Source organism: Chionomys nivalis, chromosome 25, assembly GCF_950005125.1.
Source record: "Chionomys nivalis chromosome 25, mChiNiv1.1, whole genome shotgun sequence".
NCBI lineage: Eukaryota > Metazoa > Chordata > Mammalia > Rodentia > Cricetidae > Chionomys > Chionomys nivalis.
Window position 1 is genome coordinate 684,876 of NC_080110.1, and position 25,418 is coordinate 710,293.

Here is a 25,418-nt window from a genome sequence, read left to right on the forward strand (position 1 = left end):
AAAATGTATGAGTCCCAGACTAGATGTGGGAAGGGGAGACTACCACTGTTGTAGGAAATGAAGGCATTAGAAAGATGAAAGCATGCACTTTAGAGTTCAGTAGCCCTGGGTTGGAAGTCAGACTCAGCAAGCTATATAACCCAGGATCACAGAGCAAAGATCTCTGAGCCCTTATTTCTTGCCTGTATAATGAATAATTAAGTAATTAAGAGCACAGGAAATTATTCTGGGGATGAGGGGAGAGAGTGACTCAACTCCCTCCCATGACTTTGTACTTGGGGAAGGGACTGGACCTGGTTGAAGAGAAGGGTTAAGCAGCAGCTGATGTCAGCAAGCCTCAGCCAGCTTGCCCACCTGGGCAGGGACTCCAGTGAGTCAGCTACTTAGGACAGCCTGGCAGAATCCTCCAGGGAAAGTTCCTGTACCTGTCATAGCCTTGAACAGCTGGGAGGGGCTGAGAAGGTGAAGAGCCCTTATAACCCAGCAGCTGCCATGTAGGCATCATTCAGTAAATGAAAACTGAAAACAAAGGCTTTCTTCAGAGCTTCCTCGCCTTGCCTCGGGGCAGCATTCCTTACCATCCCTGCACTACCCTCAGTAAGCTGTCTGTCCCTACGCAGCAGGAACTAAAGCTTCCAGACTGACCCTACAGAACTCACCTTGCAATTGCAACCCAGGTGGTAGCGGTAATTGAGCCCCTTGCGCTGGGACAGTGTGAGCTGGTCCCACCTCTCCACAAAGTTGCACAGCCCTGTGTACATCTTGCCTTCGTAGACACGGCCTGAGGTGGGATAGGAGGCAAGGGAATAGGCATTTAGTCAGAGCCCTGTACTGCCAGGGCCAGGCACTGACCCTGGGTTTGTGATACCTTCCCCAACCCCTTCAGACATGAACTCTGGCCCGTTTTCCAAATGATAATGGATCTTGAGATATTAAGCATTGTGCTGAAGGTCTCAAAGCCATCAGGTCTCAGATTCCTTAGGGTTTTGCATGTTGCCATTACAATGACAGCCTAGGGAACAGTATGTGACATAAGACAAACCAATGGCATAAGACATATTGACTGACAAGTGCTTTCTAGTTGTGTTAAAGCCGAGATAACACAAAATCAGGACACAGGCAGGTGCACAAATGGAGCCAAGGCTGCCAGCCAGTACTGGGTAAGCAAGACAGACCCTTCACTTCATGAGACACATGGCTATGACCCTTAGGATGCCACTGACTCGGGGTTGTGGGGTTGTGGCAGATGCAGAGCAAGGGAAGAGTGCCTTGGTGCTCCCAGTGACTCTTACCTGTCAGCAGGTACTGGTATTTGTTGACCTCTAGCTTAAGGCCACAGAGACTTTCAGAGGCTTCCGTGTGGATGTACTGCACGTGGGGCATCTTACTAAAGCCTCGGTACATCTGTGGGCAAAAGGGAACATGATCATGAGAAAAGGTCCCAGGCCCAATCAGCATGCTGCTGTGTAGCATATGAGTTCCTGGTTCCTGCACAGCCTGTCAGTGGCACGCTATTAACTCACCACCACGGGGTTCCCTGCACACCAGAGAAGGGCATCTATTCTTTTCCCTGGGCCAGGTCCATGTCTCATTCAGCTGCCCTACCCTACTCTTTTACCTACTTTTCTCTCAAACTACAATACCCTTTCACAGATCCAAAGCAGCTATTATGAAAAGTTCCATGCGCTCCATGCCAGTTTCAAGGTGATAGCTAGCCAGCCAGCTGGTCTTCACGTGACATCTCTGTGACACCCTGACATCATACATAGCAGCATCCTTGCAGCATCCTCACAAGAGCCTGGAGAGTGGGTACCAAAAACTCTACTCTGCTTTCGGGGTGGCACTGAGTTCCTTTACACAAGATGAATCACATATACATGAATGTGAAAAAAAAATCAAAACTTCTTAATTAAGCATATTATTATTTCTAGATTAAACCATGTAAAATTCATCTAGGTGGCTGAATCAAGTCGCTCTAAACCAGAGGCAAGGCTGCACTCCCTTGGAAACATTTGAAACACAAGACAACGGCAGGAGAGTGGACAGAGCAGGCGTGTTGGTAATCTTCCTGTGATATGTAGAAGAGCCTTGGGTACAGAGTGATCCGGGCCCAATGTTAGTGACAACACTGAATTTAGAAGATTGCTAGAATATCTAGGCACTAATGCCTAGGACCTGAGAGACAGGAGACTTGGTATCCACTTTAAAGATGTGGACCCTGAGCCTTGGACAGGCTCACAAGTTTGTAGTCGTATGGCTGGTAAACAGCAACAAAAAGTCCAGCAAGACAACCCATGGTCTGTTACCACCTCCCCTTTAAGCCCATGAAGCTAAGGACCCAGGGTTTCCTCACGATGAGCAGTTTCTTTCTTTCATTTCTAACTCCCGTGGGTCCTTCGTCAGCATGTGCTTGGAGTACTTGCTGTGACTCTGACAGAGACTGAATACATTCTGCAATTCTAGAATGAGTCCTTCTGTGTCACACAAGTCCTGATCTACTGAGGCCACATGCAATCAACTGTGAGCCAGGGAAAGTGGAGGGGGACACTCAGACCTGGCCTGATCCTTACCTCTCAAAGGGCCTTGAATGCCTGGTTGTCACTGGTCTTCCCCTAAGAGCCTCACAATAGAAAAATATCCCTAGCATGCACTATTAATTATCCAGGTAATTAATACAAGCCAGACAGTATACCCCACTGGTGCCTCACAAATACCCCACTGAGCCTGATGGGCTCTTTTTCAGTCCTCATCTTCTAACTGGCAAAAGGGTAGCAGGGCACAAAGCCATATGTTGAACCTACACAGTCCAGAGGCCTCTCCTTGTTTACAGAGTGCATTGCCCTGATGGGTTGGAGTAGACCCCTTCTGCAGTTCACCATGGGGGAGCAGGGCTGGGGAGTCAGACTAGGTCGATGGCTTGTTAGATGGTGGATGTACCGACCACTCAGGCTCCACAGGAAACACGTTCACGACTCTTATGTGAATGAAGTACCATCACCATGGTCTATAAAAGAACAAGTTTCACTGACTTCTGTGCCAGGTAACTAACTGCTCATAAGGATTTGGGTTTTGGCAAATATTTCTACTAAGCATTTAATCGATGGAGCTTGACAACACAGAAGGTTCCAGCAAAGGCTAGATAAGATCTTGTACTGTAAGGGTCTCAGGCTTTGGAGGACAATGGCTCCCTGAGGCCTGAAGGTCAGGGGGTCTTGCAGCTGGAGGAAGCCCTGCTGGCGCTCTTTGCTTAGACAAACCGCTGAGGAAAGGACCCAGCACATTCCAGCTGCCCAGCAGATCCGTCCTGCCCCCAGTCAGGACAGGCAAAGCACATGACCAGCACATGTCCCCCTGGGACCAACTGGGACATAATGTCCCGCACGTGTTGTCCCTTGTGCCTGCCTGAAAGCAAGTCAGTGCTGTACAAACAATAGCCCCTGGCAAAACAAACTGCTTTCCCATGGTCCCGATGGGAGATAAGGCCCCCACAAATGACGGAGGCCAGTTCTGGAAACTTCCACATTTGCACCACAGCTCAATCCCGGCTAATCTCTATGTACAGGTTTACAATAAGTTCCCTCCATATTCTTATAGCCTTACCCCCCTCACTCCCACACTATGGGTCTGTGTGCACTCAAGGTATGTCCAAGAGAAGGCTGTGTGCCTGCCCCCAGAGGTTAGATGTACTGACTTTCGGTCCTCTGTTCTCTAAGTTCCTCCAGTCCTGCTCCAGAGCTGCCTGGCTTCCGTGTATGATCCTCTGGGGTAGTCTAATCCACAATACAAAACCTCTAGGGACCAACGCCAGTCTCGCAGGCTTGGCTGTCACTCACTTTCTCCACCAGTCACCTGTTAGATCATACACCAGCAACCCCAACCTGGCCTTTTTTTTCAATCTTTTATTTACAGTTCAAAATTTAAACAAGATCTTGGTTCTGATTTGTGATACTTCCAGGTCCTGGTTCATACATTCTGGAGGCAGAGGTCAGTCCAGCTTGTCAGACTCAAGGGAGAGTGTCACCCAACACAGAAGACCTGGTTCAGCCTTGGTCTAGATTACATTTCCCCACACTGTGAGATTACCACTGGCAGTTTGGGTTTATTGTTAGGGCCCATAGGAACATTCTCAATTTTCCTCATCACCAGAAGTCCATCAGTGATTTTCCCAAACACTATGTGCTTCCTACCCAGCCAATCACACTTAGAACATGTGATAAAGAACTGGCAACCTGGCCTTTTAAGTCCCCTGAGGGAACTAGACAAGAGCAGGTGAGGGAAGCCCCCACAGTAGGCAGAAATGAGCAGTCAGTCTGCTTGCAGGCCCCCTACTTTGTTATTTCCTTGTCCTCCAGGACCCCATGGTAAAGACCCTATAGTTTGTCACTTTCTACTCATACAATCTTAACTGTTACATTACTTCCAAGTGTTACTTGCTAACGTCATGTTAACTGTGACAAGCATGTCCTTGTCTCCCCATCTTACAGGCCAGTGCTAAGCACAGAGGAGGCTAAGGAGGACGGCGGTGAATGGGCAGACGCCCATTCCCAACTGGTACCTGTTCTGACAGGAAGGCAGAAGATCTCTCTAGATAAAGAAGGCATTGACCAGTTTGTGGGTCATAACTCAGGGCTGGAAATAGAGTTAGAACTAATGAAAGACATTAGATAAGACTGAGAAACAAGCTGCCCTCCAAAGAATCTCCTGTTATACCTTTTGCAGGCTGCACATCAAGAGCCACACATGATTAGGAAAGGTCCCCTAGTGCCTCAACTTGAAACTCATATATGCCCTTAATTAAATACACGACTCTTGGCACATCACTTCCCATTGAACCTCGTCAGGAATAAGGGAAAGATCCCTACATTGGATGCCCAGCTGAAGGACATTGAACAGAGAGTCTGAGCAAGCCAGCCTGGGAGTGGTGTGCTGGCAGGCTGGTGGGTGAAAGTACAAGTTAGTTTGCCTCTAAACAACTCCCACTTGTGGGTGTGACACCAACCAGGGACATTCTGCCACAGAGAGGCCTCTGGTAACTTGGTCCTCTACACCCTGAAGGCAGGAAGGAAGGCAAGCCAGTTTAGGAATTCCTGCCCCGGAGCTATGTCTCTGCAGCAACCTCAAAGTTTCAGGACAAAGCAGCAGGGCAGGCGGGGAAGGGGCCTCCACTGCCGCCAGAAGCTCTGGCTTCCCTTTCCTCAGTGCCAGAGGTTGCAAAGGAGCTTCCCACCTCCACCCATTCCTGGCCTCCCAGCTGTCTGAAGACATAAGCTGCTCTCATGACCAAGCCCAGGCAGCCAAGGGCATCTGGCCAGGGCTGACTCTGAACATTACATAACCAAGAGCCTGGGAGTGTTTCCACAATTGAAGCCAGAGCAACAGGTTCCACAGAATTAGTGCATCTAGCCACAGGCCTCCGGAGGGAATTAAGAGGCCTAAAGGTCAGCCTCTAGGATAGCTGGGCTCCACCCAGGGGTGAATCACCCCTCAACCCCAAGTCAAATCCAACCTGGTCCTTAACACTTGTCCTTTCTGTGGATTTTTCTTCAGACCTTTGGGTCTCACCTTCATCTCTTTTATTAGATGGGAAGCATTCTCCAAGATCTGTCTACTGAATGTCAGACCCCCCACACACACTCCCTAATGTCCAAGGGTGCAAAAACCAGCAATGAGTAAAGAGGTAGCAGCTCACAAGGACTTTAGCACATCCCATCTTGAACTTGTCAGTGCATGTCTCTTCTCCCTGCATATAACTACAATCCTAAGGTAGAAACAAGAAGCCTGGTGGGCTCACAGACTGCAAACACAGGGATGTGCATATTGCGAGGCGCTTTTAAAAAAGCGCAGGGGCTGAGGAACAGCTGAGTTATTCAAGCTGAAGCCCCAGTCCTCAGTGCCACCGAGGCAAACGTAAGAACATGTGTCCAGCAGCTACTGTCAGTTCCTGCTTAGAAAAGACCCTACCAGTTAGGATGCTTGAACAATAAGGTGCCAAGCCCAACACTGCACTACCAATCAATGGTAACAGTACGGCTCAGAAAAGCACAAGGCCAAAGTCAGTGGGCTCTTTAGGATTAGAAACAAGACCAGGACATGGGTTCTCTGTGTTTTCCTTAGACTACCCTGGCATACTTAGGAACCTTCATGGGCTTTGGTGAATGGTCTGATGGTATGAATATGCTTAGCAAATATTCCTAATGAACTATAATACAGGCAGGCAACCAAAGCTGGGAAACAGAGAGGGGGCCTTGTGCTCAGCACTCATTCAGTGTGAAGACTGGAGGAAAGGACACCTATCACGTAACCTTAGTGACAGCGCTGGCTCTGTGGGTGCAACAACTCAGCTCACAAAGGCTCTTAGGGACCACGTGGTCCAAGATTATGATCTTGTAGGTCTTAGACAGGCCAAAGAAGGGCAGCAACTGTACTGAGGTCTCACAGTCAACAAGTAACAAAGCTATCTGCCATCTGGTTCCAAGGCTCAGCCACCCAACAAAGACCTATGAATGAATCTGCCGGTGCTGGCTTTGGAGCAAGCAGCCACCATCTCTTCCTGCTGCCTCAGCAGCTCCCTGGGGCTACACTGAGCCAACACACATTATAGTTCCAACCATTTGGCCTCCCTTGGCCATGACTCTTCTGGCAAACCCCCAAGATCTCTCCTGGGGCCAGTGATGATGTCACTCACCTTCATCTGCTTAATGGTGTAGACCAGTGTGCCAAAAGGCCCCTCCTTCACCAGCTTCTTTCCCACCACTTTGGCTCGGATCACTGTAGAGAGAGCAAGACAGAGAGGGAAAGGGGTTAGAAAGGCCTGAGCCACACTTGGAAGGGGAACTCTTCCTGATCCTCTATCTCACCAGGAGTTCTTTATGTCCTGGCCCATCCACAGAGATATGATGAACTCCTGCTCCCTCAGCACCCCAAGTCAGCATTCCTATTGGCCCACAGGGCCCACCACTAAGCAAGGAATTGCAACCAAGTCTAGGTCTGAGGGGGCCTATTTAATGAGTGGTTCCCATCCCGGCCCCACTGCTCATGGGTATTGTGACACAAGACAATTAGGGAACTTTGATTGTAACTTCTCATCCCTAGAACAAGATTCGCAATAGTCCAGATCCTCTGAACTGGAGCAATTAAGTGAAACATAGCAGGTGAAAACATCCTTGCCTTTGATGTACCTTTAGCTAAATGCCATTGGAATCATCATCCTTGGCATCAAAAATAGAAGGATTGCTACAATAGGCATCCTTGGTGCACACCTACTATACTCAACAGTATTAGTCATTATTTACTTTCTCAACTTTCTCCTACAATCAGAGTATGTCATCTCCAGTTGTGCAGGGTTTGGCACTCCTTGGTGAGACTCGATTGGTTAAGAGACAGTCCCTTCTGTTTCTACTAGACTGTAAAGACAGCCTTTTTCTCCAAAGCAGTCTTCAGGGGTTTTTAATGCCAGCCACGCGGAGCCATCAATGAGGAAACGAGACCTGCAGAAAGTGGGTCATTCTCTGTGTGGATGTGGGGGAGATCCCTCAATTCTAAGAACTCATGAAAGGTGGGAGCTACTGCAGGGGGACAGTGCAGCAGCTGAAGCTCTGCTGCTAGGGCGCTGCAGAACGGAGGCATTTTTACTGACTCTTCAGCTCTAAGATGCTATTGACATTCCAAACTCAAGCTCCTTCAGTCAGACATGGAGCAAACACGCAACTCATTCCAACCCACTTTGGGGGTAAATATTCAAAAAATGCTTGTTGAGTTGAATACTCTTTACACATGTAAAAGGCGCTCTCTCTCTCTCTCTCTCTCTCTCTCTCTCTCTCTCTCTCATACACACACACACAGACACACACACTTCTGCTGCTGGATTCCTTATTCTCCCCCCACACCCGCATTGTAGATATCCCATAATATTTCTATATTTCTTGCTTATAAACACATTCATGAGGAACCAAGTTCACATCCCTCTACAGCTTCTTGGATCACACTTTTATGGTTAGATATGAAATCAGAACTTAAATGAATCAATGACCCTTCTAGACCTTTTTACCATTCTAGCAACACAAATCCCACAGGCAAAGACAGCTCCAGAGCTGAGGCAGTTCAAGTTAAGAAGGGTGAGTGGCTCTTTCCAGGTCTGCTATACAAGCCAGACATTAACAAGGTTCCAGAACAACATCCCTCAAGCGGGCTCTGCCTCCATTTCTCATGTCTCATTTTGCAAGACCATCAGTAGTAGGCAGCGGGCCATCTTCCCAGAGGCCTCCAGAGACTCTTTCATCTACCCTAACCTCAGGGGCACGCTGGGGCAGCCCAACTGCTGAGCAGAAAGCAGATCACCTGGACTTGACAATTGATTCTCCTTCTTGAGGATCTGAATTGACTTAGTATTCAGCAGCTTCATTTACCCAGATGATAAACCGGGGAGTAAAGTTTTGCCTAAGAGGAAAATGGCAAGACAGATTTCTTTAAATAGCAGCATCTAGCCTTTCCTGGCTTTGCGAAGAGCTCACCTTGATTTAGACATAAAATGTCCTAAGCAAGTTTGCTCCATAAAGCTGGGTACTTCTGGAAGCTTCTGCACAAAAGATCAGCCAAATCTTTTATTACCCTGAAATGGCCTGAGCTTGGAAGTTTTTCATCTGGGGACAGTTTAGAGAAAACACAGAGTTTTTATTCTCAGAGAGTTACATCAGAGTTCAAATCCTACTATTACTATGCAGCCCTCACTACAGCTCTTTCCCCTAAAATCTCTCTGGCTTTCTTGATCTAATGCCACTCACATTGATTACAAGTGATACACTTATAACTAGTGGAAGAATACCATAAAGACCTGGGCTTGGCAGGCTCCAGTACGGAGTCAAATCTCAGCACGGTTGCCATGTGACCATAAGTAATTTACTAAATCTCTCTGGCCTTAATTTCCTAATGCATAAATTGGGAGTGATGAAAGCAGTCATCTGAAAGTTGCCGTGAGGACCAAGAACAAGCACCAAGAACAGTATGGGATCCACTCCAAGTACCATTCATTTTACCTCACTGCCACTAGCAGTGCACCCACCACCAGAACCTCACTTGGTATTTGTCTACCCCAGAGCCCAGTTAGTTAAGACTGTCAACCTTCCATGGCATTGGGGTAGAGGACAGATTCCTGGCTGCGATGAAAATAAAGGAAAACTCATTCACATACCTCAGCCTTGTAAAAATCACAGAGAAGGGTAGGGAAACAGACTTGAGGTAACCCAGAACTAATGTGCATGAGGCCTTCAGGCTGAAGCATCTCTGCCATCAGTCTTGTCACTACAAATAACCCAACAGTGATCTAGTGGCACCTGCCAAACAAAGTGGTATCTGTGCTCCAGAGAGATGGGGGCAGAAGCAGAGATGGCCCAGGGTAGAGGCCACACCAATGTTTTCTCTGGAGCTGAACTAAAATTAAACAACATCCTGTACTCCCAAATAGGTACACAGCCCTTCCAAGTCAAATTGCTTGCCAGCCCCAAATCTACCTATTTGGCTGGCGAATTATTATAACTTCATTTGCTTTAGTTTGTCCTGTGCAACTTGGATGTGTGTTATTCTGTGCTTTCCTATTTGGCAGTAAGGTCTTCCCTGGAGGCGGTCCACTGGCCCAGGCAGGGACCTTGGGGAACAAGAAGGTTGGTGGGTGTCCAAGACTTCAACAGCAACAGAAGACTCTTCGCAGCTTAGAGCTGACATTACATCTAGCCTCTCCCTCCACTTTCAAATGGCAGCTTTGAGATGGACCATGCTGGACACAGGTTCTCTTTATTCCTGCCAGAGAGTGGCCACTCACCCAATGTTCTCCAGCAGCTGAGCCAGCCTGGGCATGACCTAGGCTGGTGTCTGGAAGCATGAATGCTTGGTAGGGGTAATAGCAAGAAATACAAGCCCAATTTCCTGCTTCCACAGACTGCAGTCTAGCAGGGAGACAAGGTGGAGTTTAGCACCAGAGAACAAATCGCCGAGGGTCATAAGTGCTGCCAGAGACTACAGGGTGGAGACCCTGCCTGACTCAACCTCTGATGTTCCCTAGGTCGTCTGAGTTCTCTGCTTCTGAGGACATGGAGATTAAAAGAGATAGGAAGAGGTTAATTAAGGAGTTGATAATATTTCAGCACAAAGTTTCTAAGAAACTGACTAGAGGCTTGGGTGTAGAAGGATGATAGAAAGACTTGCCCAGAATGCCCTGGTTCCAATCTACAGACCACAGAAAGGAAAAGAGCAGGCTATAGGTGCTTGGGAACTGGCTCACAGATCCACAAATATATGTTGAGTCCTCAAATATATCAGGGACCTGAAAAAGAAGTCATAAAAGTGCATCTCTTTTGGGAAGGTTGACCAGTGTTTCAAAACCAAGGCAGACAGAGTACAGCTCTTCCAAGCATGTGAGGTTGTTACTTTTCTTCCTCCCCATGGCCCACCCTGTTTCGTTAGCAATGGGGACCTCAGCAGCACAAACTTTAAACAGTAATAGTTCCAGGGCAAGCACATCACTGGTCATCTCTAGGAATCACACGTCTGCTGTTAATCAACATATTCAGAGAAGTACAGGATATCCCGGAGTGGCCCATGTCTCTCTCCACAACCTTCCACCTTCCTCTACCAATCCAGCCACCATCAGTCAAACCAAGACCTTCCTCTCCCTGACCTAATAGACGGATTTTCCTACTGACTGGGTGGAAGGATAAGCAGTGGGGCTGCTGGCCTGGCTAATTTGGGGAACAAAGGCCTAAGTTAATGGGGGTCGCCTATCTCAGGCTCCCATCAAAAGCTATACCACTCCATCTATTCTCCCCTAGGAGCCAAGTGGCTGGCTCTGAAAATGTGGACTCCAGGGTAGACAGGACTCTGTGTAAAGCTGTCCAAGAATGGCAGAACAGGGATTCCTTGCTCATCCAGTTGCCCACCCACCCTACCAGTTCCTGCATCTCTTTGCATCACATCTGCAAGCATAGTGAAGAAAAGAACTAGAATATATTGATAGAAACTCCCATTGACACACTGTGCCCTATGTGCCAAGGACTGTGTATACTTCACTGTGCTCTCTTTGGGGTGACTCTGTAGGATGGGAATTACTATGCCTGTTATTGGTACCTACTGAGCCGTTTTGCCTCTCAGTGTGGAGGAAAATGGAGAGCTGCCCAAGAAAGAAGACTGCCATTGAATCTTTGCATAATATCTCATAACTGTATTCTATTCCCATTGTCAACCCTAATGGGACTTGAAAGGGGATGCTTGATGTGTCCCCCACAAACCTTCATCAACTCAATCAACCTTAAGGCTACCCTTCCCATTCTCTCTCTGTCTCTCCCTCCTTCCTTCCCTCCCTCCCTCCTCTCTCTCTTATTAATAAAAAGAATCTACTAATAATCACCATCAACAGATAATGGTAAATCCTTTATTTAGCTTACTGTGCTTCCCAATCACAGGACAATGTGTATGTATGTATAAAACACTTTGCAACCATGGAGCTAAGCAGGTGATTCGGAGGCAGGGAGATGGACCGTTACTTACAGACTTGTAACATTTTTTTGGTCCTTCAGAGGAAAACAGAAGCCTTCCCCTGATGATACACAGCATCCCCTTGGCTCATCCTTTCCAAGGTCCTCATGAACCTGTTGTTTCTTTAGGGACCCTTAATGTATCCACATTTGAGGACAAGACAGCAGGAATGAAGATAAAGGGGACTTAGAAGCCCCTGCATCTTCCTGGTTCTCAGTCTTGTGGGTGTCATGACCCAAACTCTAAAAATCTCCCTAAAAAGGCTGAAGTCAGAAGCTCAGACCAAGAAGACCACTAGCAATAGAGTCTGAAATAGCAGGAGGCACAGGCATGTTGGCCCAGTCAATGCAGCCACTTCCCATCCTAGCATATAAATAGTGGGTTATGATTACCAATCCCACAGGTACTTCCTCCCCTCACAGGACCCTGGGTTCTCTTCCCACCTCATCAAAGCCAGTTTGTCAAAATTACCCATAACATCCAAAGGCTCAGTCCAACCAACTATGTGCTCTTAATCATGCTCTTCCAGCTGTGGTTTTCTATACAGCCTGTGAGTGAATTCCCACCCACCTGGAGCCCCCAAACCCAGAAGTTCCATGGCTCTTAGGCCTCATACTAAGGCACTCAACCTGGGATTCTACTAAGCCATGTGAGGTACCACTTAGTCCAACACAGAGCTCCTGGTAATAGGCCACACCCATAACCAGGCCTCTCGGGGCCTTCTCCATCTCAGGGAAGGGCAGCCTGGTCAAGTCCTAAGCCCAGTACTCCAAACACACACCCTACAGTCTTTTTACCCTTGCAGTTGCTAAGGTTGAACACCCGGGCTTCACTCCTGCATATTCCCTTCATCGCCTGTTTGTTACAACCTGGTCATGGGTGCCATCTCTAATATCTAATGCCTCCCTGCACACCCTTTCTCAAGCCCACACTCACCCCACCATGCTCTAGCCTTATTGGGTCCTGCCTGACACTTGGCACCCTCAGGTCACGTGCTTGCTGACCTATATTTCCCCAGTAGAATGTGGGCTCCCAAAGTAAATGCTTTGTTTGACCAGCTGCTCCTCTCAGAACGTTCAGGAAGACCAAAACATCACAGGCTTCTAATACATTTGGGCTGGATACACGAAGTTAACCAATGTGATTTTCACATACACAACGGCACATGGAAAGAGGATGACTTAAAAATAAACAAGTAGCTCTCTTGTGTAAGCTGCCTAAGACAAGCAAGTCTTTCTTAGCTTTTGAGACATCAAAATGGGATAAGGGCAATTCTCAATTGGTAAGTCAGATAAACCTCTGTCTATTCACCATACTGAGGCCTGTGCCTGACTGGGTGTAAGGGGGTGGGAGTGTGGGGGTGTGGGGGTGGGTAATGAGATAGATGAGACCCCTAGGATCTCCAAGTCCAGAGGCAGGAGGCACACGTAATAATAAGAAAGTATGGCAAGCACAGCCAGAGGCGGGAACCACAGGAACCAGGGCCAGTGCACAAGGGAGTGGAGTCTGCCTTGGGGGAGATGCATCAAAACATCTGTTCTGGATCCATCCTGCAGAAGACACCTTGTTTGGAACAGCTGAAATTAGAGGAAGCAGAAATTTGGACCAGACTTTGGGAGGAGGTGGGGGAAGGATGAGGAACTGGCTGGGAATGAGGCAAACTTGCAGCTGGCCTCTAGTAAAAACCAGGGCCTTCTTTCCCACTTTCCAGGAAGACACCCCTCCCCCATGGCCTCCCCCAAACAGGCACTTCCTGCATCCTCTCCTGGTTCCCTAGGCCTCTTCCTTGTCAGTTTCAAAGGCCCTTTTTGTTGATGTCGAAGCCAAGGCCAGACGTTATAAATGCACTCCCCATCAAGATAAGCAGACTCCAGTTCAAAGACTGTCCTGACTAACTCTTTCCGTTAAGTAAAAATATTAATCTTGGTTTTATTTAAGTAGGGTTTTTTTTTTTTTTTTTTTTGGCAAGAATGAATGCCTGGGGCTAAAAATAAACCCAATCCACACACTCTCTAAAATTCTGGAAAGCTGCAAATCATTTCAGTCCAGTTCCTTCTCAGGGAATGCCATTAAAAACCTCCCCACCCCAGAGCTCCTAGGGCTTAGTACTTCATGGCTGGTACCCTTTTTGTGCTCTGAGGTCCCTGGGCAAGCTCGGCCTGGGGATGCTCAGTCCTCAGTTCTTGGGAGCTTCTACATAAAGGGAGGATTTGTGCAGGGTCCTGCCTTATATGTACTGTGTAAATCTGCTTTAGCCAGGAACCAGGAAATAGCTCCTGGTGACGCTGTTTGTGCATGAAATAAAGGGGCCATGGAAGGAAGGCGAGAGAATCCAGGTCCACAGGTCAGGTTGCCTGAAACTTGGAGGTCACCCAAAAGGAACAGAAAACAAAACCTCCAGAATGGTCCCGTTTTCCTGATATGACCTCGGTGTGAAACTCTGAGAGGCAAAAGGCAAGGGTTCCTGGCTGCGGGCATCTTCTCAGATTTGGGATTAATGCATTTAATTTCTAATCCAATTGCTTTTAAAAGCAGTCCCCCTTAATTGTTTCCTGGGCCACTGGCAATTTGGGAGAAAGATATGCATCATTTGGCCAGGGACAGGGCAAAAGTCGTTAGGGATGGATGATTCCTGAATGTAGAGTTGACTTAGCTGGGAGCAAGGACCTCATATCTGAGAAGGTATATGGTATTTCTGTGATATAGGTTTGCAAAGCACCGTAAGGTGCCACTTGGGCTTCTACTTCCTTTTTATGTCCCTACCTACACATTAGTCTCCTCAACTGAAATGCTGAAGTCTCCTGTCTCCTTAGGCAAAGCTATTCCCATATACACTCTTTTATTCCAATTCCCTCTTTCCTTCTGGTTAGTTGCTCTTATGTGATCAGTTCTTTGGGAACTCAGCAGCATCCCTAATAACCAGATGACAGGGACAACCTGGAGTGTCAGCACTTGGCATCAAGCCTGCAAAGCAGCAGGTTCTCGAAAACATTAGTGGAATGAATGAGACTTGGAGAGGGACTGTAAGGTAAGAGAAAAACACAGGATTATTTTCCCGTTTGGCCTCCTGGAGAAGAGGGGCAGGGGTCCCAGTTCCTAAGAGCTACTTAGACAAGAAGGAAGTATGTGAAATGTGATCTGAGAGCCCAAGAAGAGACCCTGGTCCCAAACAGGGAAGATTCACAGGGAAGTGAGCCAGGGGATGCTGTTATGGAGGGAGGGGGGTTCAGTCAACCTGCTATCTCTATGGAAGCCTGCACCCAAACCCAGGGAGAGATGAGGGACTCGGGCTCAGGAACCTAAAGGAAGCTCCCACGGAAGGTTCCAGGACTGCCACTGCTGATTCCCTTGCAGCCCTCTTGACAGGGAGGAGACCTGAGTTCAGCTGCCCCTTCGGGTCACATTCCATCACGTTTTTCTGCTTATTTCCAAAGTGTGTTCCTCTTTTCTGCCCCTTCCCCTCTTTCTCTTCCTCCTATGACAAGCACTTGAGATTGATCTGTTCATTGGTCAGGATTTATTCAGCAGGATATAAAGCACTATGATCCAACAGCATGCCTTAGAGATCTGGCAATAAGCAGGTGGACCTTCAGGAACCTTCTCTCTGTCTTATAAGACAAGAAAGTGGAAGTAGGAGATTACAGAACAGAACCCCAGACTAGAAGGGCATCCTGTTCCAATTTTCATCTGAGAAGTCCCTAGAACCACAAAGGAATGGGTCTGTTGGTGGAGGCAAATATACCTATAGACTAGAGATCCTAGCCTACAGAGTAACAGAAAACACAGCCTGCAGTGAGACTGATTTCCCCGGTGACTGTTGATCCATCAAGGAGAGGCATCTTTTAGAACATGTACTCTCAGGGGAGCCTTACCTCCCCAGAAGCCTTGAGAAACCCTAAGAAACTAATTTGGGTATTACATGCCCCTCTTTGTATCAAATCCACGATGAGCTCCTTCCAGTCTGCGTTCCATTGTTGAGGTTCAAAGTTAGGGTTTAATACAGCTCCCCGCATCTCCAGTGCCCTCCCCCAACTCAAACCCCTTAAACTCCTAAAGTGGGTTTGCCTTGGGTGTTTGGTTGGTCATCTGTGCTGTGGACAGAGAAGACATGTCTAGGGTGCACACTGATTTCTGCCAAGCTCATACGCACTCAGGGTTCAGAATTGCCCATTGCTCTTTGCCATTGGTTCACACTTGGCAAGGGGGGCTTGGACCACCCCCACCCTCCCTCCTGGGCTCTAGCCCCTCCCCATGGGCCCATGGGAAACTTTATCCCACACAAGTGGCCACCAGAATAGCAGCCTGGTCTTCAACCACAGCCCCTTTGAAGCAGTGCCCAGAAAAATACCGTGCCCTCCAACGGTTCTCAGAGCATTGAGCTTTCAGGTCGGGTCGTTTGTGAGAGCAGAACAGCTGGCAGCGTCTCAGGAGCTGTCTATAGCATTTGATTTTTTCTCCTAATTGGGATTTTGTTTGCTAGAAGAGCTGAGGGATGCTGGGAGAGGTCTAGGAACTGCACCACCATTAAGTCAAGGGACCTCCCCTCTGCACACCAGACCTGCAGACAGCAATTCTGTTCCCAGAAGGCGCTGGGAGAGGCAGGAGGCATTACTGTGGTTTAAGCATTCAGCAATGTTTGCTCTGTTTCTGCAGTATATTTGTATAGCACAGATGTCAAGAAACCCAGGTATGACTTTAACATGTCCTTTGGGTAGCTTCTCTATAATCATCAGAGCTTCTTCCAGCTTTATAACAAGCCGGCATGGTTGTGAATAGTAAATGGAAACAGCTAGGCGGATCCCACTGGAAACAGGTGATACTGGTCCTGGCCCACCAGCTCACAGTTCCTATGTCCAGGTGGTGATGAAACAGGCATGAGAAAAACTCTTAAGTGTGTTAATCAGAAATAGCTATCATCAAGGGTGGCAGGAATGTTTCTCTGAGATAAGCTCCAAGTGCCTCTTCAAGTCCCACCTACTTTAAACAAAATATATGTAAAGAATGCTAATTGCCACCTCTTCTGGTCATGGTGGATAATGACAGAATTATAAAACCAGCTCCCACCATAGTTTTGGTATTTCTGAACAATCTTTGTTGGCCTGGTCAGTGTAACTGAGGAGGATAAGGGTCAGTGATAGAGAAAAGACTGTATAGTCCATGACTATCCCCTCTACAGGACCCACAGCACCTGAATCTCTATGCAGTCAGTAAATATCTCCTGTATAAATAAGTATATAAATATAATTATCTATCTATCTATCTATCTATCTATCTATCTATCTATCTGATGGTCTACTATGCATATGCCAGACACTGTGTCAGATGGTGAAATACAACAGTGTGCAAGACACACACCTACAGATGATATACATACTCCTTAAAACTAAGTGTAGTATCTCCATTGGATACAGAAAGAAGCAAGACTCAGGGGAGTTGAGGAACTTGTCAAAGGTCATACAACTAGAAATTAAATACAGATGTGCCCAGCCACAGAGTTCACCCCTTTTCTATGACTCAACAATTAGCAAACATGGAATGCTCAACCAAAAGGTCAGATGCATCAGACGTGAAGAATGAGGAGAGACTGCCAAGGCTGACCAGGGAAGGACTTAGGTAAGCCATCGCTGCTGAGAACTTTGTGGGAGAATCAGCCTCTTCAAACCCTTGCCGTGTCTCAGAACTCTGTACTGCAAACTGGAGGAGTGCATGTGGATTCATTCTAGCTTCTAGGCATGGTACCTGGATTTGTGAGCCATGCAGATTGTATTTGTCCCAATTAGTTATAGTACATATGCACTCTGAAAGAGGGCTAACATGATAATTCTGACCACACCTTATTGTTGGACAGTAGGATCTCGACTCCTTCGGCAACTGCCACAGCACAGAGCACCCTCAAAATATGCAAAGCACAAATCACTTCTCCCATGCACCTTCACTGCATAGCAGAAGTAATACGGTATTTCGCCTAAGTGACCTACATGACCACACGTGACCCATAGCTTCCGACTCTTCCTGTCCATGCGAAGTGTTATTACAAAGGGGCTTAGCTACTCCTGAAGCACACTTAACCACTGCTTCTAGATGTTCCCAAGTGCAACAACACAGCAAAGAAGGACACATTTCCAACACCACACTAATGCTCTTCCACAATAAACAATAGGAGTACAGCAGCTGAACACATGTGACCTAACATTGACCTAAAACACCTGTGACTCACTGGAGCCTGGAGCCTCTTGGCAACCTTCCCCAATGATGAGAAATCTGCTGTCTTTGAGCGTATCCCTTATTCAACACTTTGTTATCAGTTACAACAGGTGGCCTTATTTATATGCAGGTACTGTGCATAGTCATAGTCAAAGCGGGCTTCTTTATATGGATTGTCCCAATTTGATTAAGCCTCATTAAGACCTCACAGGGTAAGTGCTGTCCTTAGCACCATGTCATAGCATTGAGGTTTATGGGAATAAGGAATTCTCATCTAATGAGGAAGTGGGGGACCCAGCATGACAGTCCAGGTGACCTGACCCCAAAGTCCCTGCTTATCATATTTGGGCCACACTTACTTAACCTTTCAGAAGTGCCTCTTTGGACACCAGTGAGCATGGCACATTTCAGAGGATGGATAGAACTTCGGGGTCACTAAGTATAAACTCCTTTAACTTTCTTTGCCATGCCCATCCCAGAGTTATCTGTACAGCGTATGGCATCTATGACCTGGGTCAGGCTGTCCCATGTTTTGACTATCGTGTTATCTCCCTGTGGTAACTTTCTAACTAGCTGACATCACAGGCACACACTTATCAGAAGAGTTTTCTCGTTTTGTCTGTCTTTGTTAGGATAGAGGTGTCACGTATTCTGAGGGTCCCTTCTCTGCGTCTTCCTCTTGCCCAGTCTCCCCACCATCCTCCTCTTCTCACTTGCAATCTTCAACTCTAATCGCCATGGCAGCGGACGGATGTAGACTTGCCAGGGAGAGGGGATGAGAGGAGGAGGAGGAGGAGAAGCATCCATCATGGCAAGGGGAGAGAGACAGAATCTTCCCTGCTGAGAGTGCTTTTTAGTCGTGTTGTTGCTCAACCTAAGGCGTTACCATTGCTACATAAAACCTTGTGTGTAAACAATTTGTTACGTGTGTAGATCTTAACTTCTGATGTGACTGAATACGTTTAGCTGTTACTATTAAGGAACTGCTTGGCAGGGTGTGGAAATACAGGATTTGAGGACAACAAACTGAGTGGCCAGAAGAGCCCTGGGGTAGTGGTTACTTAGGACCTACATTCACTTTGTTTTCTACTCATTTTTGTGTGAGTTTTGCCTACCAATATCTTTCCATAGCCCTTCATTCTACACAAATAACAAGTTGGAAAGGCTACACTCCACTGTCACTTACTATCTTAGGGCCTGAGCCTATTTTATTGTCCCTTTGAATTTTCTCGTTTGGGCATTTTCCTTTGGTTCTACTTTCATTTCATCATTGTCTACGTACCCTACATTCTCTAGAACCTCGTTTCTTAACATTAAAATCATGGGAATGTGTCTGATCTTATCTTCAAGGTTTTATACAGAAACTTGGGGTAGAAGTAAATATGGAGTGGCCCTAATCAGCTCACTGGGTCCCTCTGCCATTCAGAGTGACAGAGACCATTTGCTAATGAGCAGTAAGCACTCTGCAGACTGGTCACGATGCTGCCAGAAACTCTGCTGAGAAGGACTCACTCTGATTGGAGTGATGCTAAAAGCTCACCTCAGGCCCTTCTGGTTCCCTTGTGGAATGACAGGGGGAAAACCATTACTAATCATCTCTCCCAGAAAAGCAGCACAGTCTGGGTGGCTTATTTGCTATACTCCTTGAGCCCTTCAGAGAAGACAGGAGTGAGCTCCCTTCAGCACAGCCTCAGCCTCTCCTCTCCAGGGACAATGGACGCAACAGGGTCATAGGAATCTCAGTTTTTGTTTTCCTCCAACAGCCAGGAGCTGGCTTTACTCACATCCTTGCCTTGGAACTTTCTATTTATGAACGACAAGGAAGATAAAATGAGTCTCATTCTGTGGATACTTCTTGTCCTCATTTTCCTATATTCCCCACCCCTCTGCCTTTGGTTGGAATTTTTTTAGAGTAAAATATAAACAAAACACTGCTGCGGGTAGCAGCTCCCAATGTTCTAAATGGATTCTCTCTGTGCAAGCAGAGCACGCCAACAGGATCCTCAGGAAACACCTTGTAGAATTTGCTGGGAGAACTGGAAAGGGGGAGCTGTGCACTGGGGGTCCTAGGCCTGCATAGCTGGAGCAGAGGGGTATGCATGCACTGGAGGACCAGGGCCTAACTGGCTCTACAGGCTGGACACAGGAAACAGCAGGATTCCAGGTTCAGTGAGACAAACATACAAATGGGGGCAGGGAGCAGTTGTCTCTGGTGTTTTCTGGTAGAAAGTCCTAGAATTTGTTTATCTACTCCCAAGTACCTACACCCAATCTGTGGTAAGAGGACAAAAAAAAAAAAAGTTGAGGGGGAGAAAGAGAGGAGGAGGAAGATTGGTAGCTTCCAGGAATCTCCAGGCATTTCCTGTTGGAGGTTTAGCAGCCCCTCTTACTGTGTGAGGGGCATGCAGTGTAGAGATCAAGTATTGCGGACATATATATTTTATATAACTAGAACCTGTGTTGAACCTGAATTCCAACTTTTATAACTACTGTGTGTGTGTGTGTGTGTGTGTGTGTGTGTGTGTGTGTGTGTGTGTGAGATCGGGAATTGAATCTAGGGACTTGTCTATGGTAGACACATTCTTTACCATTAAGCTGCATCCCCAGCCTCTTAAAAAAATCATTTCATTTTGAGACCAGGTCTTGTCATATAACTTCAACTGATTGTGAACTTGAGGTCTGCCTAATTCCACTTCCCAAGTAGCTATGACTACAGATCTTCTCTCAGACAAACTACCTTACCCTTTTTACCTATTGAAAATGGAGATTTGCAAAGGCAGCAAATGGGAATGGGTGCAGAGACCCACCACCAGATAGTATTTGGAAAGAGTCTAAATTGAAGATCTCCATCAGACTCCTCTCCTTGGAGCTCCAGGAACCCCGTGGAAGAGGGGGAGAGGGAAAGATTGTAGGGAATCAGAGGGAATGGAAGATGGGCTCACAGAGACTAAAGCAGCAAGTTGGGGACCTGCTTTAGTCTGCACCAGGTCCTCTGCATGTATGTTATAGCTGTTAGCTTGGTGTTTTTGCGGGACCCCTAACTGTGGGATATAAAAGAGTCAGTATATCTCTGACTGGTTTCCTGCTTTTGGGACTCTTTTCTTCCTATTGGGTTGCCTTGTCCAGCCTCTATATGAGGACTTTACTTTGTCTTATTTTATCTTGTTTTATCCTGTTTGGCTGTCTTTTCTGAAGAGGAAATACAGGGGGGTGGATCTGGGGGAGAGGGGAAGTAGGTGAGGGAAGCAGGGAGTAGTGAAAAAAGGGAAACTGTGGTCAGGATGTATTGTATGAAAGAAGAATCTATTTTCAATTAGGAAAAAAAAAAGAGAAAATGGAGGTGTGAATTCGCACCGTATTGGGCTGTGAGCACTGAGATACAGGTCATAACGGAAACAGCGGCATTGATTATTTTGGAAGAGCCTGCCCTTCCCAAGGCCTTGAAGGAGCTAGAGGGCAGTAAGCAAGAGAACCAAGAAGTTCTAAAAAAGAGAGAAAAGAAAATGCAGAGAGCTAGTGGAGCCCCATATGGGGCATTGCAGGCTCACAGCCTGGCTGCAAACCTCCCCCTCTTGGAACAGTGGTTGCCCCACTTACTCTGGGCAGCACATTTTGATTTCAGGTCAGGTAGAAGCAAGGGACGTTGACTGGTATCCATCCAAGTGGACAGCGCAGAAAAGCCCAGCAAGAGGAGAGAGGGGAAACATGGACACAAATGCTAACTTGTGATTAAAGTCTTCCAGGTGGCATCCTGGTCCTTCCTGAGAGTACATACAGAGCATTTGAGTGGATCCAAAACAGTATGTTAGTATGTGGTTAGCCCTTCCAAAACCTGCCTTCCAACAAGGTTGTGGGTGTGGGAAGCCAATCTTGATGTACGAAGTTAGGCCTGAAAGCCATGTCTTGGCAGGCCTGTTTGGGCCAGGGTCAGTAGCCAGAGCCAGGCATTGTTCTGGCTGGAGGAAGGAACAGCCAGTGGCTAGCATTCTGTGGGAGGCGAAGGCCAGACCCAGACCAATTAGGGTCTGATGGAAAGCGGGACCACTCTTTCTGAATCAGGAGGCCAGTGGCCTTGCGGCTATGAAGATGCTGGCTAACGGGAGCATCTGGCAAACCTGCATAGGGGTGCAAATGAAAAACTGAAGGCCTGAGGTCCAGGCTTCACTCCCCACCCCAACTTTATCTTAGTCATAATGAAGTGCCAACTGGGAACCAGCTGAGCAAAAGGGACATGTTTCCTTGCTCCATCCACTGGTTGGTAACAATTACAGGCGTCTTTGGGCACGAAAAGGAAAAGTAAGAGAGGGTGTCATGCTTAGATCCACCAGGCATGAACATGAAAGGCTGGCTCAGATCAAAGGTAGCATCAGCTTCATGTGCAGTTTAGTTCCTGCCTCTCTGGCTTAAGACTGGGGTCAGCCATGTGGCTAGACAGACTACTGAGAGTTGCCTGGCTGAATTTAGCAGATCCTATTTTGTCCATGGCCCCTTTTAGCAGTATATTTGGAGGGGTCGACTTGGTGAAATGTGACTTGTTTCATTTAAGTTTAAGTCTACTTTAGGGAGTGAGATCATGGTCTTCTTCAACCCTCAAGGCTACCCTTGGAGCAGTGGGAAGGTAAGGGCCAGTTGCCCCGAAGATGCTATTTTTGTCCTCCCTCTACCCCTTGAATTTCCTCAAGGGACTGACTCCCCCAGGATGCCCAGTGCCTCTCTCAGTGCCAGCACCACTCCCCTCTGCTGGTGCCAGCATTAAATCTAGTATGCTGGTACACCAAACATGGAGAAGGAAAATGTAGTGTGAGGGAAATGCTGCTTCTCCCAGGTCCCGCTCAGAGACCCTATACTCCCAGATGAATCCAAGTAACCTTAATTTTGCTGCCTGGGACTTCTAACTCTTGAGGTCACCACAGGCAAGTCACTTCTCATCTCTGCTTCCTCAGCCGGGAAGCAATGTTCTTAAAGTCTATGAGTTGAAATGGTACTGCTTGTGGTCTAGAAAGCTCCCATAGAGAAGCAGAAATGGGTCCTTCAGATTCTGAGGCAGCAGTCGACAGATTGCAGAATCTCCCGGAGTCTGTCTGGGATGTCTGCAAAATCTGCTTCCAGTCCACAAAGAATGCTGGCTCAAAGGCGGTCTGCCCCTAAATGGCCGTGTTAGAATTCTCCTGCTTGGCTTTTTACCCACTCAAATACTGAAACATCGGAGCTAAGTGTGAGCCTAGCACCACCTCCCTCCTCTGCTGAGGACCCAAGACAAGACACTTGATCCATCTGAATCCCAACTTCACCCTTCTGTCAAAACATGGATTTCGTGCATTTTAGTCAGGCTCAGAGTTCCAGGAATCATCTAAGAAGTAAGACCTCTACGTTCCTGCCACTATGGTAGAAGGGACAGAACAAATGAACAAATGTCCGATACATTACCAGGTTCTAAGGGGGAAAGGGAGATAGAAAATGGCTGGGGTAGACATAGTTCCCCCATAATGCAAAAGAGCCAAGGAGACAGAAATCGGATCCCATAGAACCTTCTAGAACTTGTTAAGAAGTTGTGAAGCCAGTGGAGAGCTTTAAAAAAGCTGACATTTTAACAACTTGCTCTGGCTACTCTTTTGGAGAATGGAATGCAGAGGCCTGGAGTGAAACAAGGAAATTAATAGCCATCATCACCACCTTTTCCCTCCCCACCTTCTAGGGTCATTGGAAACCTCTTAGGAGATTTCTGCTAGAAAAGCAGAGGCACAGGCAGAGTACAGATGGTCACATGTTTGAAAACCCATTTGTACAAGTAGGAGCTTGCAGGGCCTGGCACCAGGCTAGCTGGAGCTGTGCTCCTGTATGGATGGATTTCAAGGAAACAGGGTAAGGTGGCAGACTCTGCCTGATGCAGCTGTCCCGGTCCAGATGAATCCACATATTTAAACAGGGAGCTTTGGGTGAGGCTATGCCTGGCTCTGCTTTTGCTGGTAGTGCTGGACTGGGGTAAGCTAACACCCAGCAATGTGGCAAGGCTGATACCGATGAGACACCATTTGCTAAGTGCCTGGCACGAGCTCACCTCCCCAGCTGACCTCCCTTTCGGGACTAGGAAGAAAGCACAGGGGAGCTGGAGATCGGGTTAGCTAAGGGTCTGCGATTTCAGAGTGCCCCCTAGAAGGAGAATGACCTAGAGAACCCCAGCACCCCAGGGAAGCTCACCCCAGCATCATGGGTTTCAGGCTTCTCTTTCCACGGGGGTATGGAGTGCTGGCTTGCATGCTGGAACGTTGCTAGGTTCCCACAAATGGAATGAATGAATGTGACAGCAGTGTCTTAGAGCTGTCATGCATGGAAGGGGAAAGGAGTTAGAAAACTGTGCTCGGATCACTCACCCATTCACACTTCCTGAGGCTGGGGTTCAGGGGCAGACACCTTGGTGCTTAGCAAATATTTGCAGAGCCCAACACTATGCAGGGTTCATTCCCCTAAAATCTTATATTATCTAAAATGCTGGAAGAGGGTAATTAATCAGATGACCTGTATGCACTAGCTAGTGTCAAACAAAAAACCTGTTAGTTTCTTGGGATTTGAATCGTCTGTTATCTCTACAACAGGGATATTGAGATTCCCCAACATTTAGCAAAATGGAATTGAAGGTATCTGTTTTTTCTACTGTGGCTGTTGATCCACACTCTCTCCCTCCCAGCTTTCCAGTCTGCTTCTTGTTTTCTTGTATTGTTTCTTTTGTACAATGATGTAACTGCAGAAGAAAACAGCACAATAAAAATAGCATACCTACTAAGATTTGGCATTTGCAGGGTACCTTCAAAAATTTTGCTGGGACTGGCCCATGCCATGTGCAGAAATGGTTTCACCTCTGATGGAATCATATAGAACATATTTGTTGGTGATCTGTTTTCTTTCCACCCAAACACATGCATTCATATAGTTTAGCCCCAAGAACTTGCTAGATAGTTTTGTAAGCAACTCTGTGATAAACATCATATATGTTAATGTCTGTGTATACTCATAAATATACATACCTAAATGTTCATATGCACATGTACATGTTCATGTGCTCTGGCGTCTTATCTGATTGTTTTACCTGGACCTAGACCCTATCTCCTGTCTTTAAAGGAGTCATTTAGTAGTCTCTGGATCCAAATCAGTGGGTCCTTGGCTCACATCAGCTGACCTCTCTGTAGACATCTCAGGTGACACTCTTAGTAGCTGACAGAGCATTTAACACAGCTTCTCAGGTCCCCAAAACTCACCCCTGCCTTCCAAGTCCCCTACCTGCAGCCTCTGTCTCTCACCCACACTAGTCAGCTGGTGACAAGCCTGAAGGAAAGCCTGTATTTGACATTCCTTGTGGGTGCCGCAGGACCCCTTTTGTTATTTCAGAGTCTGAGGCAACATCCCAGGACAGATTGGGGGCCACCAGGAGCCTATTCATTTATGTCACAAAGTCACAGCAAGAGGCCACCTTACCAAACAAAGTTCCTTTCTGCCTTCCTGATCCTCCACGTAGTGGGCGTTTTTAGTATGCTGAGCGCACAGGGAGCATCCCTTTCAGGGGAAGGGCAAGCTGCCCTCTTTTCTCTTTGCTCAATCACAAAGGCAATCGCCTGCAACACTGGTCCCTAAATGAGAATAGAGGAAATGGATGGAGATGTCTTTTGTGAAGGGGGCCATGTTAATACTCCATTCAA

General features: G+C 47.2%; 2 protein-coding genes across 3 annotated transcripts in view; one reads left to right on the top strand and one right to left on the bottom strand.

The window, feature by feature from the left end:
• Syn3 (synapsin III) overlaps positions 1-25,418 on the top strand; it is a 376,504-nt gene that overhangs the window by 136,325 nt on the left and 214,761 nt on the right. The window lies entirely within an intron of this gene.
• Timp3 (TIMP metallopeptidase inhibitor 3) overlaps positions 1-25,418 on the bottom strand; it is a 48,061-nt gene that overhangs the window by 3,989 nt on the left and 18,654 nt on the right. The window contains exons 2-4 of the mRNA XM_057757483.1: positions 6,686-6,768; positions 1,293-1,404; positions 660-781 (exon numbers count right to left, since the gene is read on the bottom strand). Of these exons, the coding sequence (XP_057613466.1) occupies positions 660-781; positions 1,293-1,404; positions 6,686-6,768 (317 nt within the window). The remainder of the gene's footprint in view (positions 1-659; positions 782-1,292; positions 1,405-6,685; positions 6,769-25,418) is intronic.